This window comes from Lissotriton helveticus, chromosome 2_2 (genome assembly GCF_964261635.1).
Source record: "Lissotriton helveticus chromosome 2_2, aLisHel1.1, whole genome shotgun sequence".
NCBI classification, from domain to species: domain Eukaryota; kingdom Metazoa; phylum Chordata; class Amphibia; order Caudata; family Salamandridae; genus Lissotriton; species Lissotriton helveticus.
Window position 1 is genome coordinate 295,936,942 of NC_136060.1, and position 16,681 is coordinate 295,953,622.

General features: G+C 40.0%; 1 protein-coding gene across 12 annotated transcripts in view; it reads left to right on the forward strand.

Moving 5' to 3' along the window:
- PROM1 (prominin 1) overlaps positions 1–16,681 on the forward strand; it is a 588,333-nt gene that overhangs the window by 532,589 nt on the left and 39,063 nt on the right. For 8 of the 12 annotated variants that reach the window (XM_078678433.1, XM_078678438.1, XM_078678435.1 and 5 more), the window contains 2 exons: positions 1,643–1,711; positions 12,517–12,556. In XM_078678433.1, the coding sequence (XP_078534559.1) occupies positions 1,643–1,711; positions 12,517–12,535 (88 nt within the window). In that variant the 3' untranslated portion in view covers positions 12,536–12,556. The remainder of the gene's footprint in view (positions 1–1,642; positions 1,712–12,516; positions 12,557–16,681) is intronic. The other 4 variants (XM_078678442.1, XM_078678443.1, XM_078678444.1 and 1 more) reach the window with 1 other exon arrangement.

Genomic DNA, 16,681 nt, shown 5'->3' on the forward strand with positions numbered 1-16,681 from the left:
TTTTCATTTCCATAATATTGCGTGTTTATAGTGCATGTCTGTGATCTTCGTTACCTTTTGCCTTATAAACATGATGAAGGATGAGAATGTTGTCATATCTTCTCAGTATTAGATGAAATGTGCCATCTCTTTTTCATTTCACCATCGCAACATTTATTACTCCCTCTGAAGTCATGGAAAATTGTACGTTTCTGGCAGTAGTATACCCCAAAACCCATACATCACTTCAATTAGTTCTTGGAATATTGGTAGTACATACTGAATGGCCTGAAAGATGTTTCGCCATCCATGATCACATTTGACTTTTCGATAGCTGTTAACCCACATTCAGGATGTTTCATTCTTAGGTATCCCACAATTCTCCAATTCACACGTAGCCCCCATGAATGACTCTCTGCTGTGTCTTCTTTCTTGTCTCTACTGCATGTGAATTATGTCCGTACAGAATACTTAAATATTTGTTCAGAACGTAACGTTCACTATCTTCCGAGGAATTAGATGGATTTTAATTCCTCATTCAGGTTTTCAGGCAGCTCCATTTGGAGATTTGATTTGATTTGTTTATTTTTGTCTGTCTGATGATTCAGTAGATCACCTTTTGAAATCTTCTGTCTGTTATATACTATTGTAGACAGCCACTCAGTGTGTAGTCAAGATCTGTTGTTCGCCTGGCAGTTGCGTTTTGGCTATATTTTTGGCTTTTGCCTATGATTTTTGTAGATTTACTCATAGTTTGGATTCTCAAGTTAGAAACCTTATAGAGTACTCATTTATTGTTCTGTGCAGTTGCACATATTTATGTTCCTGGGTTATTTCAACTTTGAAAATATATTTTTATGCACAACATTACCTTTTTCTACTCTTAGATCTCAGAAACAGACAGTGTGTTTTAAAAAATCCTTCCTAAATGTTCTCTATTAATAAAATCATGCTTGCAGCATGAGTTGCTGTAGATCACACTCCTTTCACTGTCCTGTCTTCTGGTGTTGAGTTCTTTCGGGAAGCACTCATGGTCACACAGCCTAAACACACAATGCATCAGCATGCAGACTCCTCCTTAGGTTATTTATTTTCTTTCATCATGTGAAGATATATATATGTACCTTTTATCATCAAATTATCTAGCCTCTGAGAGTCTGAGACTTTTAGACTACATAGGGCACTATACATAGTCTAATAGTGAGTGTGTGGTTACTTTTGATGAATTACTCCCAGACTGGTAACATTGAAATGAACATTGTAATAAATTATTATAAATGTCCGAAAGTAATTTGTCCCCAAATGCACCCATTAAATGCATGGTAACAAGTGGTATATTTGTGGTCATATTTATTTTCAAGATGAGAAATACAAGCCACACTCCTTTAGTGCAGGTAGTAGATCTGATTAGGTAATAACTATATAGAGAAATTAATTAAAATTAATTATAAAGGCATTTGCTTGAATATTAGGCCATTTTGTCACATACTACAGAGAATATATGCATGATATTTCTTTGCATCTCTTATTCTCATGTATTTGCGCACGCAGTCACAAATCCATCTGTTTTTTGTGATCACACTGTAATTACAGTTGGTTTTTATGTGACATCGCTTGTCAATACGTACTGTATTTATTTTTACATGTAATTATTTTTTTACAGTATGGAAAATGGTAATAATAGTTATCATAATGAGCATTTATATGGTATTCACAATCCTGTTATGACAAGGTAAAGGAACAGTTAAGCCTGCATGCCCTGGTATATATATCAGTAGTGATCGATTAGCTCAATAATTATCTCATTTTTCTGCATGCCAAATTTTCAATAATTTTCCATTTTGCCCTTCAGCATTGCATGGCATCTCTATTATTTATTTCTCTAACTTCATAATACATATAGCAGTACAATAAACTTTCAACTAACTGAAGGTCTTTTGCTTTATGATTTACAGATTTCAAGTCCACTAGCAGAATCATTTGTTTAAGAATGAAAAGTGCATGTGCATGTTAACAATTCTTGTATTATTGTAGAAAGTTACAATGCAGCAACATTGAATGTTCATAGAAAGACATTTTCAAAGTTAGAATCATTCTGTTGAAATGTATAATGCAAATAGACTTTAAAGGCATTTTTCTCAGAGATAATAAGATCTTCGTTCCAAGAACCCACTATCTTGTGTAATATTCGGGTAGGGTGGCACCTCACTCCATGTCATTGCACAAACTAGCTGATCAGTCCTGGCCTTTTCAGTAACAAATTATTGCTATTGGGTTTAATTATATAATTTGAACCAAACTAACGTTATAACACCCAACATTTATATGGCTGTCACACAAAAGACTTGAAATTTTAAGCATGGTGTTTATGTTGATATGGAGTGAAGTGGCCACCCTCATTTCAGCACCTGATTCAGGTTTTGTAAATTTTTGTCAAATTTTCTATGCTGAAAAGATCAGAAATACCTTAAATCATTAACTAAACTTCACGCGAGGAGAAGTAATGGCACCTTTCATCCCTAGACTTGCCAAGACATGGTGTGTGTTACGTCCAAGGAATTTGTAGGTGCCCAATGCAAAGTTTCATACTATTTGGAGTTTTTTGTAGCAGCATTGCCTGTTATTTTTCTTGAACGTTTGTGGTTACCGAACTGCTATGTCTACCCGCAAAGCATGTCAATCTTGAATCTGCCCCTATGTCCTCCTGGATGGTTAGAACTAAGATATACTAGTTGCATGTACAGCTTGATCGCAAAACTGAAGAAGCACTAAGAGAAAAATGTACACCTGATAATTGTTCTGTTTCCAATTCAAAGAAAAATGCGATTTCTTCGTAACTAGTACTTAAAGCTTAAACTTTGAAGTGGTGAAGTCTAAATTTTTCTTTCCTAACCAGAGAAAAGAGCTCCTGTTAGAGGTTGATTTCCACGACTATGCCTGGGCTGTACTAAATAGCTTCCCTTATATATGTATGTACTATAATGATGGCCTGCCCAGCAACAAGTAGCTAAACATAAAATGTTAGGAAAAGGTGTACTACCTGAGCAGTGATTGGTTTCATAAATTTACTGTGAGTTGCTTCTTTAGCTCTAAATGTAAAAGTAACAGCCCTTTCAGATTGGAATCGTCTACCTTCTCTCCTTCAATTTAAGAAAGAGTTGTCTTTCTGTCATGCTGGATAACCTGTCATCATGGATAGTGCTAGCCCCACTGCACAAAGCAGCAATGCAAGCCTTCCTGGTGATTGAAGCATTGTCAGAGGATTTGTGATCTAGATATTGAGTGGCCTCTGCCCCACATTATTTACTTTTAAAAATCACACTTATTACATAAGCCATTGCTATGATGAATGCATCTGTGCAACATAGCTTATTTTGCAGGCTCCTTCATCTCAGTTAAGCGATTCATGTGTCTGATTTACACCTGTTGACTGGGGATGGTATTATAAAGAATCTACAAACATGCAAGATGCTGGATCTACAGTATTCATTCTTACACTTGTAGAGTAGCCCCTGGAGACTTACCTGGATACAGTCCTCTCGTTTATCTTGCCTTTCCTCTTCACTCATCTATAAAAGTGTATAGATCCTTCTGTATGTCTAAAAAAGTGCAAACTATATTTTTAAAGTTACCTGGCCCAAAGTATTTTACAAACTGGCAAGCATTATGGCATCTTTCAAGTGAACTGGGAGGGGGACTCTTTCATGCCACTTAATGAAGCTAGCTGTTAGTAGCCTGAAATATTGGGAGCAAGCTGGAGATCATACTTATAAAAGCCATTCATATATGTCCTTGGAGATCCTATTTGTCTTATACATGGGATGTCCACCCACACAATGAGAAGAAATCAAAAGCAAAAGCTATAGCTCTGAAAAGCAAATCAAGAAGCCCATCCTGTGCTCAGCCTCTTCCCATCTTGTGCTCAGCCTTTTTCCTCTTTTAATCTGATCTGCATATTGGCATTGAATAATTATTTTAGGAGTGTGTAGTTAGTCAAGGATTTACATTTACTTTCTCCTCTGTTCTCCTCACTCATCGATAAAAAGTGGATAGACAGTTGGTCAAGGATTCACATCAATGCTCCCCTCTGTTTTCATATCCTCAACTCCAGTTCTTTTGAACCCATGGCTTGAAGAGATAGAAAACTATTAGTTCTTAAGGTGATAATCCTGGGACTACATGTATTAATTTACCATGTTCCTCTTGCAAGGTCAACAAGGTTATCTTGTATACGTGTCATCCATCCTTTCTTCCTTTGTTGAGAGAGCTGGCTATGTGCTATAGTTTTTTAAAGTGCTTACTTACATTGGAGCCATCCAGGAAGTAACCTTTCATTGGAGTTATGCAGAAAGTGTCTATAGTTTGTATAGGGAGGAATAAACAATCAGAAAAAAATTGTCACAGTCATTTCAACCCTGCACCCTCGCGATATTTGCAGTAGCGTGCCATCTGGGACTTAAAAATCATCTAGTCTATCTGGAAGTAGAGGACTATTTAAGATGAGACTTCCAACATCTGTATTCACCAGGCTGAGTCTGTATGTCAAGTAGGCAAACTCCTTTGGAATTTAATCCTTCAATTTTTATGGTTCTCTAGAAATGCATCTCTAGGAAATTCTTTCCATGCTCTCACATTGATGGTAGTGCTACAGAAAAAAACACCACACTAAAAAAGCTATATAACAACTACAGTGTGGTAGTTTTCAAGAGCCACAGACCTGATGGTAGTTCAGTTGGTATGACTTTACATGAGAGTGATCATGCTTCACATAGGACATCATTGCTACCCAGGGGTAAATGCCCAGAAGGACAAAAATTTATTGTTCCCAACTTCCAACAAGAGCTAATCTGCTGATTGGAAAAGACCAACCTCCTTTTCAAAATCCAAACCCAAAGATGTTTATGAATTTAGACACCTCAGAATACAGTTAAACGAGACCTATGGTGCATTATTATCTTATAAAATTAGTGATTTTTAGAAAGCAGTGGGTCTCTTGGTGCTGAAAGTAAGAGTATACTGCTAGCAGTGTCTGAAAAGAAGATATTTATTGAATACAAGGGTGTTTTATCTCTTTCCTGAAATGGATCTGAGCCTTATCGATCTGACACACAGCAAAAGAGAGTTCCATAGCATGGGGCCAGTACTAAAAAGGAACAGTACCCTAGTTGAGCTTTCTGCAATCTACGTTACAGTAGTAAAAGTGGATTAGCAGATTGGAATAATCTGCTGGCTGGTAGACCAAGCAGGTAGAAAAAAACAAAAAGAGACACGCTATAGAAGGAACAGTGCAGAATTCCTAGAACTTAGAAAGAGATGCTCGCTTTTATAGGCAGCCATTGCAAGGATTTTAGAATAGGAGTTGATCAACTAAAGCAAGGCATGCCAGGCTTACCGTATGAGCAGCTTGATGTGGGCTGCAGGTGCTGAATTACACCAGATTAAATGCACATGTAGGGGCCCCATTACAGTCCATTCTTGATCGGATAAATGCCATGAAGGTAGCTCGACAATCCTCTTCAGAAAGGTGTGGGAGAAAAGGGCAAATTAATCCTATAAAAATTGGTACAGGAAGGATCAACTGTGGCAACTTGACAGTCCATTTGAAGACTAGAGTCAGTTTTAATCGAAAGACTCTTCACAGATTCAAAAGTCTTATAGCAAAGTCTGAAGTCAAGAGGCCGGAGAGATGGATGCCAGAGGCTAAAAATACCACAAGTAAACAATATTTCTGTTTAGTCAGTGTCCAGTTTCAGCCAGTGGTGGTCTATCTAGATTTTGCCATCTAAAAGACAGTGCTGAAGGGAGAGATTATTGGAGGTTATTGGAGGAATGACCACTTAAATGGTTAAAAGTCATATGAATGGGTAGACAGGGTTCTGAGAAAAGGAATAAATAAATAAGGTGACAGAGTTATGTCCTGCCTCACATCACAAATTCTCTGATTAATTGGGGACAGAGGAGCACCAAAGGCAACTCGCTTGGGTCCTTACAGGAAAAAAGGAAAAACACTTCTTTAACCCAGTCCATTCAGTACCAGCTGAACAAAGTTCATTTAGAAGAAGAGTGTGGTCAACCTTGTCAAATGTGACTGAAAGATCTTTAAGAATAAAGATGATGACATTCACAGCAAGGTTTAGAACCTCCAGAAGTACAAGTGTAATTGATTCTGTGCCCCTATTGGGACTGAAGCTGGTTTCAGCCTCATGCTGTATATTATTGAATCCTAGAAGTGTGTAGAGATGACCAGCTATAAATGCTACTAAAATTTAAAGTTTTAGCAGTTTGTAGATAGAAGAGAATTGGATCTGTAATTAAGAATATTTCAAGGATCCAAAGAAAGTTTCTTTAGGGCAAGGAGAACTGTATCAGCCTTAAAAAGAGACTGCATACGACCTAAAGATAAAGAAGAGTTCAAGATGTCTACGTGGGAGTTAATATCTTTCAGCAAAATTAGAAGTCGGTGATGTTGTGGAGTAAGGTCAAAACTCCTAAGCTACATTTTTCCTAATAGTGGTGTTATGTTTTCTGTAGTGTAAAAATAGCCAGTTGCTCACAGAATAATTGGGAGAGAAGGCTGAAACTTGCAGATTCACAAGAGGACTTGTAGTCCATAATTTTAAGCAGGTATTTTAGATACAATCCGCTATAAGGATTCTGGTTGATTCGTGCTGAAGGCACGTCTCTCTGATAGTTGAAGGGTGCTGCCCAGTGGCAACAGCTGATATGTTCTGGTCAACCTCCCTCACTTCCTTGCATCAAAATCCCAACATTACTGCCTCAGGGTGTGCTGGCAATGGGAGTCCATTCACCTGCGTCATTTTACTGGACCAAAATCACCTGTGTCATTTTACTGAGCACATCAGACTAAAGTGGCTAAGAGCCAGGCATAACAAAAATACAGGCAGATCGGCGCCTATCTAACCACACTCTCTTCATCCCCTTGAGCTAATTCTAGGAAACGTGGTATATTCGCCTACATGTGCATTGCCAGTAATAGATCACTTTATAATGTACTTTTTTATCTGCTACATCCACTGTGCTCTCATGTACATCACTCCAAAGCAACTCCCATTACCCTTCGCCAAGGTATCTGTTGAGGTTCTCAACCCATTTGCAATGCTAGGAGCTCTGGCATGAGGGCCTTGAGCCCAGTAAGTCCTTGTAAAGATTGAATATGACTCCCTTGGCGGTCATAAGTGAAGTGAAGAGTTTTTCAAACATACTTTTATCTCTTATTGCCACCTACCTATGTGGGGGCAGTATCACCCAGTGTCATATTTGAAGATGATGAAGACGTTCTCTGTCTCATTCACCCCACAGTCTAGTTCACATTGCATGAGGATTTAATTTGACCCTTGAGAAATATATGCATACTAGTTTTACACCCAACTTCCCTCCATCTGTTAAAGGGACGGTAAAAACGGGCTGGGGGGAGTGCTGGTTGAAGTACATCCAAGTGAACAGTGAGGGGAAAGGCATTACCTTCAACTTACGGTAATGATGTTCCAGGCTTGTAGTTTGGTGCACACCAGCATGCTTAGATAAGCAGTTGCCTAAGAGGACCGCCCCATGAGAGTCTTCTTCATATTGGCCCAGATTTTGTCTGTTTAAACGTTGGCCCATTCAATCAATAACTTCCATTGCACAGCCAAATCGTAAAGTAGAAATCCTGGGACTGCCAGCCCCCTTTCCATCATATCACTTTGCATAATTTTCAAGACCACCTTGAGTTGAGGTAAGTGACATATAAACTGGTATACTGCTCTATACAGAGAGTAAAAAAAGGTAGGTTCAACTTTAAATGACAAAGTCTGAAACAGAAATAGTACGTGAGGTAAAATGACCATATTTAAGGCATTGATCCTGTCTATCCAGGAGACAAAGAAAGGGGACAAAGGGCCCAGTCGTATGTCTGTATTAAATACAGGATTCAGAAAAGGGGGTGGTGATGAACAGAGTGTCTGAATTAAGCAGACCACTCTTACCCAGTCCAAAGATCAGGGCTTGATCCATCACCGTTATTTAGCTCACTGCCCCATCCCAGCTCAGAACCTGGCTATATGCAAATTAGTCTGTCCCTGGCCCAGTGCATCATGGGAACAGGGCAGACCAAACTACCAAGCCAATTCTTCACCAGAAAGGAGACAAGCTACCGGGGACCGGTTTCTGGCATTTCAGCCTCGTCGGCCCGGCTTGCTTGAATCCTGATGGAGCAGTGAGCAAGGGACTCATGTCTGAGTATACCCTGCCACACCTATAGTGGCCAAAAACGATTCAGAAAAGGGGGTGGTGATGAACAGAGTGTCTGAATTAAGCAGACCACTCTTACCCAGTCCAAAGATCAGGGCTTGATCCATCACCGTTATTTAGCTCACTGCCCCATCCCAGCTCAGAACCTGGCTATATGCAAATTAGTCTGTCCCTGGCCCAGTGCATCATGGGAACAGGGCAGACCAAACTACCAAGCCAATTCTTCACCAGAAAGGAGACAAGCTACCGGGGACCGGTTTCTGGCATTTCAGCCTCGTCGGCCCGGCTTGCTTGAATCCTGATGGAGCAGTGAGCAAGGGACTCATGTCTGAGTATACCCTGCCACACCTATAGTGGCCAAAAACGATTCAGAAAAGGGGGTGGTGATGAACAGAGTGTCTGAATTAAGCAGACCACTCTAACCCAGTCCAAAGATCAGGGCTTGATCCATCACCGTTATTTAGCTCACTGCCCCATCCCAGCTCAGAACCTGGCTATATGCAAATTAGTCTGTCCCTGGCCCAGTGCATCATGGGAACAGGGCAGACCAAACTACCAAGCCAATTCTTCACCAGAAAGGAGACAAGCTACCGGGGACCGGTTTCTGGCATTTCAGCCTCGTCCGCCCGGCTTGCTTGAATCCTGATGGAGCAGTGAGCAAGGGACTCATGTCTGAGTATACCCTGCCACACCTATAGTGGCCAAAAACGATTCAGAAAAGGGGGTGGTGATGAACAGAGTGTCTGAATTAAGCAGACCATTCTTACCCAGTCCAAAGATCAGGGCTTGATCCATCACCGTTATTTAGCTCACTGCCCCATCCCAGCTCAGAACCTGGCTATATGCAAATTAGTCTGTCCCTGGCCCAGTGCATCATGGGAACAGGGCAGACCAAACTACCAAGCCAATTCTTCACCAGAAAGGAGACAAGCTACCGGGGACCGGTTTCTGGCATTTCAGCCTCGTCGGCCCGGCTTGCTTGAATCCTTATGGAGCAGTGAGCAAGGGACTCATGTCTGAGTATACCCTGCCACACCTATAGTGGCCAAAAACGATTCAGAAAAGGGGGTGGTGATGAACAGAGTGTCTGAATTAAGCAGACCACTCTTACCCAGTCCAAAGATCAGGGCTTGATCCATCACCGTTATTTAGCTCACTGCCCCATCCCAGCTCAGAACCTGGCTATATGCAAATTAGTCTGTCCCTGGCCCAGTGCATCATGGGAACAGGGCAGACCAAACTACCAAGCCAATTCTTCACCAGAAAGGAGACAAGCTACCGGGGACCGGTTTCTAGCATTTCAGCCTCGTCGGCCCGGCTTGCTTGAATCCTGATGGAGCAGTGAGCAAGGGACTCATGTCTGAGTATACCCTGCCACACCTATAGTGGCCAAAAACGATTCAGAAAAGGGGGTGGTGATGAACAGAGTGTCTGAATTAAGCAGACCACTCTTACCCAGTCCAAAGATCAGGGCTTGATCCATCACCGTATTAAATACAGGATAGTCAGCTTTGAATAAGTCAGCTACAGCGAAAACTATCTTCACACCCAAGTAATTATTGCAGTGTCTGGGATATTGCTGTAGCAAGGAGGCCTCCACCTCTTTAGGGCATGTCAAGTTTAATATTTAAAATGTCCCCACATTCATTTGACCTGATACTTCTAGAAGTACATTAAATCATTTAGCTAGTGTAGTTGGAGAGCTCTCCGGGTCAACCAGGATTTCCAAAGCATTGTCAGCTAACAGAAATAGTTTATGCAACTCCACCCCAAATTGTGATATGCAATGGATTTGATACTGAAAGTGAAGAGTAAAGGCATTCCTCTCTAGTTCTCCTTCCCAAACATACCTATCCTTAGGTGCGATCTTTGATTATTTTTTTTAACAGTTGTGATCTTCCTTCCAAAAACGTCCACCTCTCAAATCCACTAATTGTCTCTGATCTGTGTCGGAATGGACTTAGCTGGCAGAGAATAGAAGTGACATAAATGGGGACTCCGATACCTATTTGAAGGGTAACTTTTTCTGGTGTTGTACCAATGACCAGGACCCTTCCTGTGGATATGTTTACCCCATTGTATTTCAGTGTGTTTTCCTCTATGGCTGTACTGGGTGAAAACCTACTGAGAAAGTTCCAATCTACCCTCATGAAGGCCTTGTCAGCATTGAGGCTGATCAGTATTGCAGGAATTCTTTCCCTTGCACTTTCTCAATAAGATGCCACGCCTTGTGGATGTTATCAAAGATCTGCAAGTCTTAAATGAATCCGGATTAATCCAGGTGTATCCAGAGTGTCACTAATGACTCCAATTGCTTGGTCAAGATTCTCATCTATGTATTTTGATTTTAAAGTTGCGCAATGTTATTGGCCGTAATAAAGAACAGTGTTTTTGTGCTTTGCCGTCGCAGGGGAAGGGTAACGTCGGCTTCCTCCTGGATACTAGTTGCCCTTTTCTAAACAGGAAAAAAACGCATGCCAGTCCAGAGCATAAGCAAAAATCAGGTTGAGCAGAAAATACACAAGTGCTTTCACGTCAGCACAGCAGTGGAATTTTTTATAATTTTAAAGCTGCAAAGGCTACTTTCTGGGGCACCTAAACTAATTTAAAATAAGAACCAAATTAATTTCCAATAGGACCTGCATGAGACTCAAAAAGAGAAACAGGACCGATGCAATAAGATGAATACATAAAAAGATTAAGAAATCTCCTCTTGAGGAGAACAAAATTATGAATAGGAAATTGGGAAATATTGCAGGAAATTGCCATGGAATGATCAACCAGGCGCCATGTCTCACAGTAAAGAAAAGAGGCTTAGAATGACAAAGGGCTGAGGAAACCTGGGAGGAGTGAAATTGGGTTTGGGTTCCTTAACGGAGTATGTTTACGTTTTAACACTTTTGCAAGGTGTGCTTATGAAATAGACTCATTCAGCATCTACCATTGTTTGTAAGTTTAAAAATAGAATGTGTGTTTGTTGGTTGTTGTTGTTGTTGTTTGGAAGTCAATGGATAAGGAGATGAAGAAATTATTTTACCTCATAAAAACTACTGATAGGATTTACTAGTAGAGATTGGGAAACCAAATGAATTTGACCTCTCTGTCTTCCCAATCAATGCAGACATGACCACCACTTTTCTGCCATGATGAAGCCAGGCAGGGCATTTTAATTTCATGCACTTTTGTGGAGAGAAAAGTAGTCATTTACAATAACTAGATTTAATCTGTTTCATCAGAGTGCCTTATCCTGGCGTATTTTTCCTTAACAAGACCATAAAAGGTGTCCAAAGAGGGAAGGGAATGAAATTAATTTATCCTTTCTGTCCATTTGTAACAGACACAAAAAAGTCCACAAAGTACAGCTTTTTCGAAGACTAAACATTGTGTCCTAAGGCCCGAGTCACAAAGTTCTGTTGAATAACCTAATCTTAATAAAAGTTCCCAAATAAATACATCTCCGTGAATAAAATCCGACCCCTGCCTCACAACCAGGAATGGTCTTATTTTATCCTTGAAATGTTTTTCTCACAACGAAATCGACATTCCAGTTATGGTTTGTCTGTATTCACAAGCACTTGCTCGTAGTTTCCCAGGCTGAAAAAGTTGCTCCTGTAAATGTGTTTTCAGAATGGAACAGGGAATGATCAACCTATACATTGATGTGGCTAGGGTGTAAGATGTTTATAAAAGTAGAATAATATGTATGCAGTGAAGAAACAAAAAAAAACTTTGAATAATAATGTGCACTTTTGTAGTTACTGCATTTCCACTTGTCGATATAGTTATATATTGGGGGACTTGTTTTTGAACGCCCAAGATGTTGGACATTTTCTTGAAATAGAGTAACTCTAAAACCAATTTTTTTCAGTTTTGTGCATTGGGCACTTAGTAGAGCAGATCACATAACTCAGGCGATCTTTGTGGGTTTATATCGGTGTTATTCAGGGCATGTTTCTAAAAACAATTTAGAAATCGTTTTTTAATAAAATACCGGTATATAACCATATATGGATAAATTGTATGCGGTAAAGACAAGTTAAATTGTTTGGTGCAAATCTGTAAACACAATGACTCAGCTGCTGTGACTCTAGGCGAACTTTAATTTACTTTATCAAGTATGATCTGTGGTAGCAATGTATTACTCTGTACTACTTTCCCAAAGATGATCTTTTGTAGGTAAGCACAATTTTGTAATAGAGAAGTGAGTTATGGATAGCATCCAGTCAAAATATATATTTATAAGAGAGTATATTATAATTATTTTTCTGTTTCACATTTTCTCTTTAGTGGCATGGAGCAGTGGTAAAGGATGCTGAACATATTTGAGGTAACCCATGAACATTTGAGTTTGGAGCGAGTGAACAACTGATCATATTCTGTGCCAACTAACTTAAGACAACTCAGTGTTTTGACTGGACATTCATCCAGCCTGGAGTGTAACCCACAAGCTCAGCGATAATTCATGCATTTTACTTTTTCTAGCTTTTTAAATTTACTCCACTTTTCCAAAACGTGCCATTTCCCATACCACTGTATGCAAAAATCATTTTCCTCACATTTCTCTTTTCTGAACTGAATCATTCTAACATGTTACTAACAGCCATATTCCAGACTTAATGGGGCCCACTTTTGGGCTATTCATGTAGTAAGTGCATTGTTCCTTCCACATGAACTCTACGGTTTTCTTAATTGCAATTGCTATCAGATTTAACATAGGAGTTCCATATAATGTAGATGTCACCTCAGAAATGTCAGGCTCACTAAATATTGGGTAATCTGAAGGCCTACCACTTCTCGACTTTTAATTAGGATCAGGTCCTCCTATCTGCTTCCTTCAGGTTCTATCTACCTTATCTTCCTCGAACAGCAACACCCTGAAGAACGTATGTGTCACCACCTTGAGTGATAGATGCAATGGTCTCTCATCAACAAGCTGACCAACTAAATCAACAAACACATGATTTTCTCGACAAGGTGACTGCAGATTTTAGGCAGGTCCAATCACCCATGTATTCTGCCGCCTTTGTACTAAAATGTGTCCTAATCCTGCGTAACTTTGGCTATCCCATATCCTTCAATGGTCTGAGACAGCCTGACAGTGGTATGATGTGCTTACATATAAAGTTTACTATATAAAATAAATTACCTCCAGTTTGAAAAGCTGCCTTTACTAGGGTCAGTTTCCATCTTGATATGGCAGGTGATTTTCACATTGCCTCGGTATGTAAAAGGAATTGACCATGCCTCTGAGTATATTCTGGCATGTTACAATGCTGGCTGATGCTGATAGTTACTGAACCCTCAGACTTTCCCTGACTCCAAACACTATGTCACCCTGGAGCCTTTCTGCTGTCTCACCAGAGCGGTCCGACACTGACCCTAGATATAAGGATATATTCATCATTACACATTGTGAGGCCAAAGAGAAATTCGTGCTTCCTCTATCGGAATGGACTGTTGGTTATGGAATCATGCATGCTAGAACTGCTTTTCTGCCAGGCCAGTGAATGACAACGAATAAACCCCACCATAGTCCACTGAAATGCATCTTCATTTGGCACTGGCAGCAGTGATTTTTAGCCTAGTTTAAAAACGTCCTGAGAAGCTTTCAGTTTTACGTCCCCATTATCAACCTTCCTATAACCCCAATTATCACATTTGAGTAGACAGTGATGCTGCAAACTTTGGGCCCGATTCACATAACTAACTTAAGACAAAATCCTAAGCGTACTACCATTTTGGTATTCACAGAAGGCACTTACTCATTTTAGTATGCACAGAAGGCACTTACTTATTTTGGTATTCACAGAAGGCACTTACTCATTTTAGTATGCACAGAAGGCACTTACTTATTTTGGTATTCACAGAAGGCACTTACTGATTAATGAGTAAGTGCCTTCTGTGAATACCAAAAAGAATAAGTTACTCAAAATAAGTAATTTACTCATTTTGGCATTCACAGAAGGCACTTACTCATCAATGAGTAAGTGCCTTCTGTGAGTACCAAAATGAGTAAGTTACTCAAAATAAGTAAGTTACTCATTTTGGCATTCACAGAAGGCACTTACTCATCAATGAGTAAGTGCCTTCTGTGAATACCAAAATGAGTAAGGGCCTTCTGTGAATACCAAAATAGTAGTACGTTTAGGATTTTGTCTTAAGTTAGTTCTGTGAATCGGGCCCTTTGTATATAAATCTTGCATGTTCTTTCCGGGTTGATGGAAACATGGCCCTGAAGCCACTGCAGTTTACCCTGTAAGGTAAAGCTGCACTGTGAAACTAAAGCAAGATTATTGATACATTTGCCCTGTCCTATCAGCCGGCTATATCAGTCAGAGAGTTTGAATCCCCGTGCCTTCGAATTCTTTGGGAATTTCGAACCTGTAAACATAAGAATTCAACAGACTCCATCATCCACCAAGTGGAAATTTATTATAACAGAATCCCACTGCATGTTGATTTCCTCTGCCAATAGACATAAGTGCCATCACTAAGTGTCTTAAAATGGCTAAGTCGAGGAATGCAGACAAGAGGAAGGGCCCTGCAGTTTATTATATTTATTTTTTGCATACACAGTACATGTTTGAGTGTCTAAAACTGCACTGATTTCATTTCAACCAAACTACCTCAGTAAGGTGAGAGCAGATATTCCAATGGGGGCTTTCATATGGGCAAGTTCTGTTCCAGATAGCATTAAAAAGATAAGGCATAGTTTACAGTACATTTCCTAACTATATATTGCCTAAAAAGTGATCTTCTAGAGGCGCTTTTATATGGCATTTCATGTGATAAAAACATAGAGCATTGTTCCACTGCTTTCAGATATACAACCATGACAAAACTGACTGCCTAGTTGGAGCACCAGATAATGGAGGAACAACCTTTGTGACAGAATACATTATCACTTGTTGTGTACGGACGTTCTTTTCCTGTATAAACATCTTCAGGATCGCAAAGAAAATCTTACTGCAAGAATAGATAATTTTGTGTTTTTTTCATTCTGCTAAACGGACAACGATGAACTCCCTCATTGAACCTTTTGGTGGTATGTTTTATATACACATTGAGATAAAACAGACGTTCAAGTTAATTCCTATAGAGTTTATTTTGCAGAGGCACGGAATTACATTTTCCGTATCCAATCAAGCTATGAAAAAGAACTTTATTGAACTCCCCATATGATCCCTCTTGCATAAACATTGCATTCATAGTGAAAACTTCATATTAACTTTACCGGTTTGTCAAAGCACCCTTTGAGCTTATGTCTTTCTTTGATTTATAGTCTTTAACTTGGAAGATTGCCTTCTTCATCTGCCAATAGAGCCACTATAAAAACTTTTGGCTCTTTCTTGCTCTCTCGGTGGGACTTTTTGGTTACTAATCTGTGCCAACCTTTAATAAATGGAAAATTGTACTGGGTCGTCACTAATTCCTCCTTCGTAATGTTGTTAAACATTTACTATAAATCAAGAGACCATTATCCTAACATGAGAAACCGCTTTGGGATTTAGCATCAGCCACTGCGGTGAGTTAGGTCTCAGTCACAGTTTTTTTTTATCATTGAGGATGGCCATCCTCTATCACTAATATCACTCGGTGGATAATGTTTCAAATCATATAGTGTGACAAGGCCAAAAGGGTTCCTCTCACATAAAGATTCATTGCAGATAATGAGCATATCTGGCTTTGACGTGGCATAAACGTTCCAAAGAAATCTGTATCGGTGCAAGCTTTGATTGGCTCCAGATTGGATTATGCCAACGTGCTTTATCTGGGTCTCCCGGATTATCTAGTGCAGCGATTACAGGTCGTGCAGAATTCCGCGGCGCGTGCCATTTTTGGCCTTCGCAGGCGAGCCAGAGTGTCCGGTCTTTTACAGTCACTCCATTGGCTGCCTATCCAGAAGCGGATAATTTTCAAAGCACTGACCCTGGCCCATAAAGCGCTCTTCGGTCTGGGAGCTAAATATCTCCAACGCAGGCTTGTTTTTTATCGTCCTACCAGAGCATTGCGCTCTAATTCTTTGTCTCTTGCGGTGGTTCCCCGAGTTAGGAAGACCCGGATTGGGGGGCGCTCTTTTAGTCTGAGGGTGCCCCAGCTTTGGAACACTCTGCCATTGGCCTTACGCTGCACCTCTAATCTGCTGTCTTTTAGGAAAGGCCTAAAAACTTGGCTTTTTACCCTTTAGTTGTGCTGTCCTGTTGTCTTTGTATATCTTTATTTGTTATTTTTTTATGAGCTGCCACTATAAAGCGCCGGGACACTCCGTTGGAGTAGCCGTGCGCTATAGAAAACAAAATTAACATAACATAACGTATGTGTCCTTGGTTAAGTTAAATGATTTGACACCATTGGGGTATATTTTGGCACACCTAAGCTCTTTATTGTATGTGGCTGTCTAGGAGGAATATACAAAGCCTAACTGTCATTTATACCCAGTCATGTGACTCAG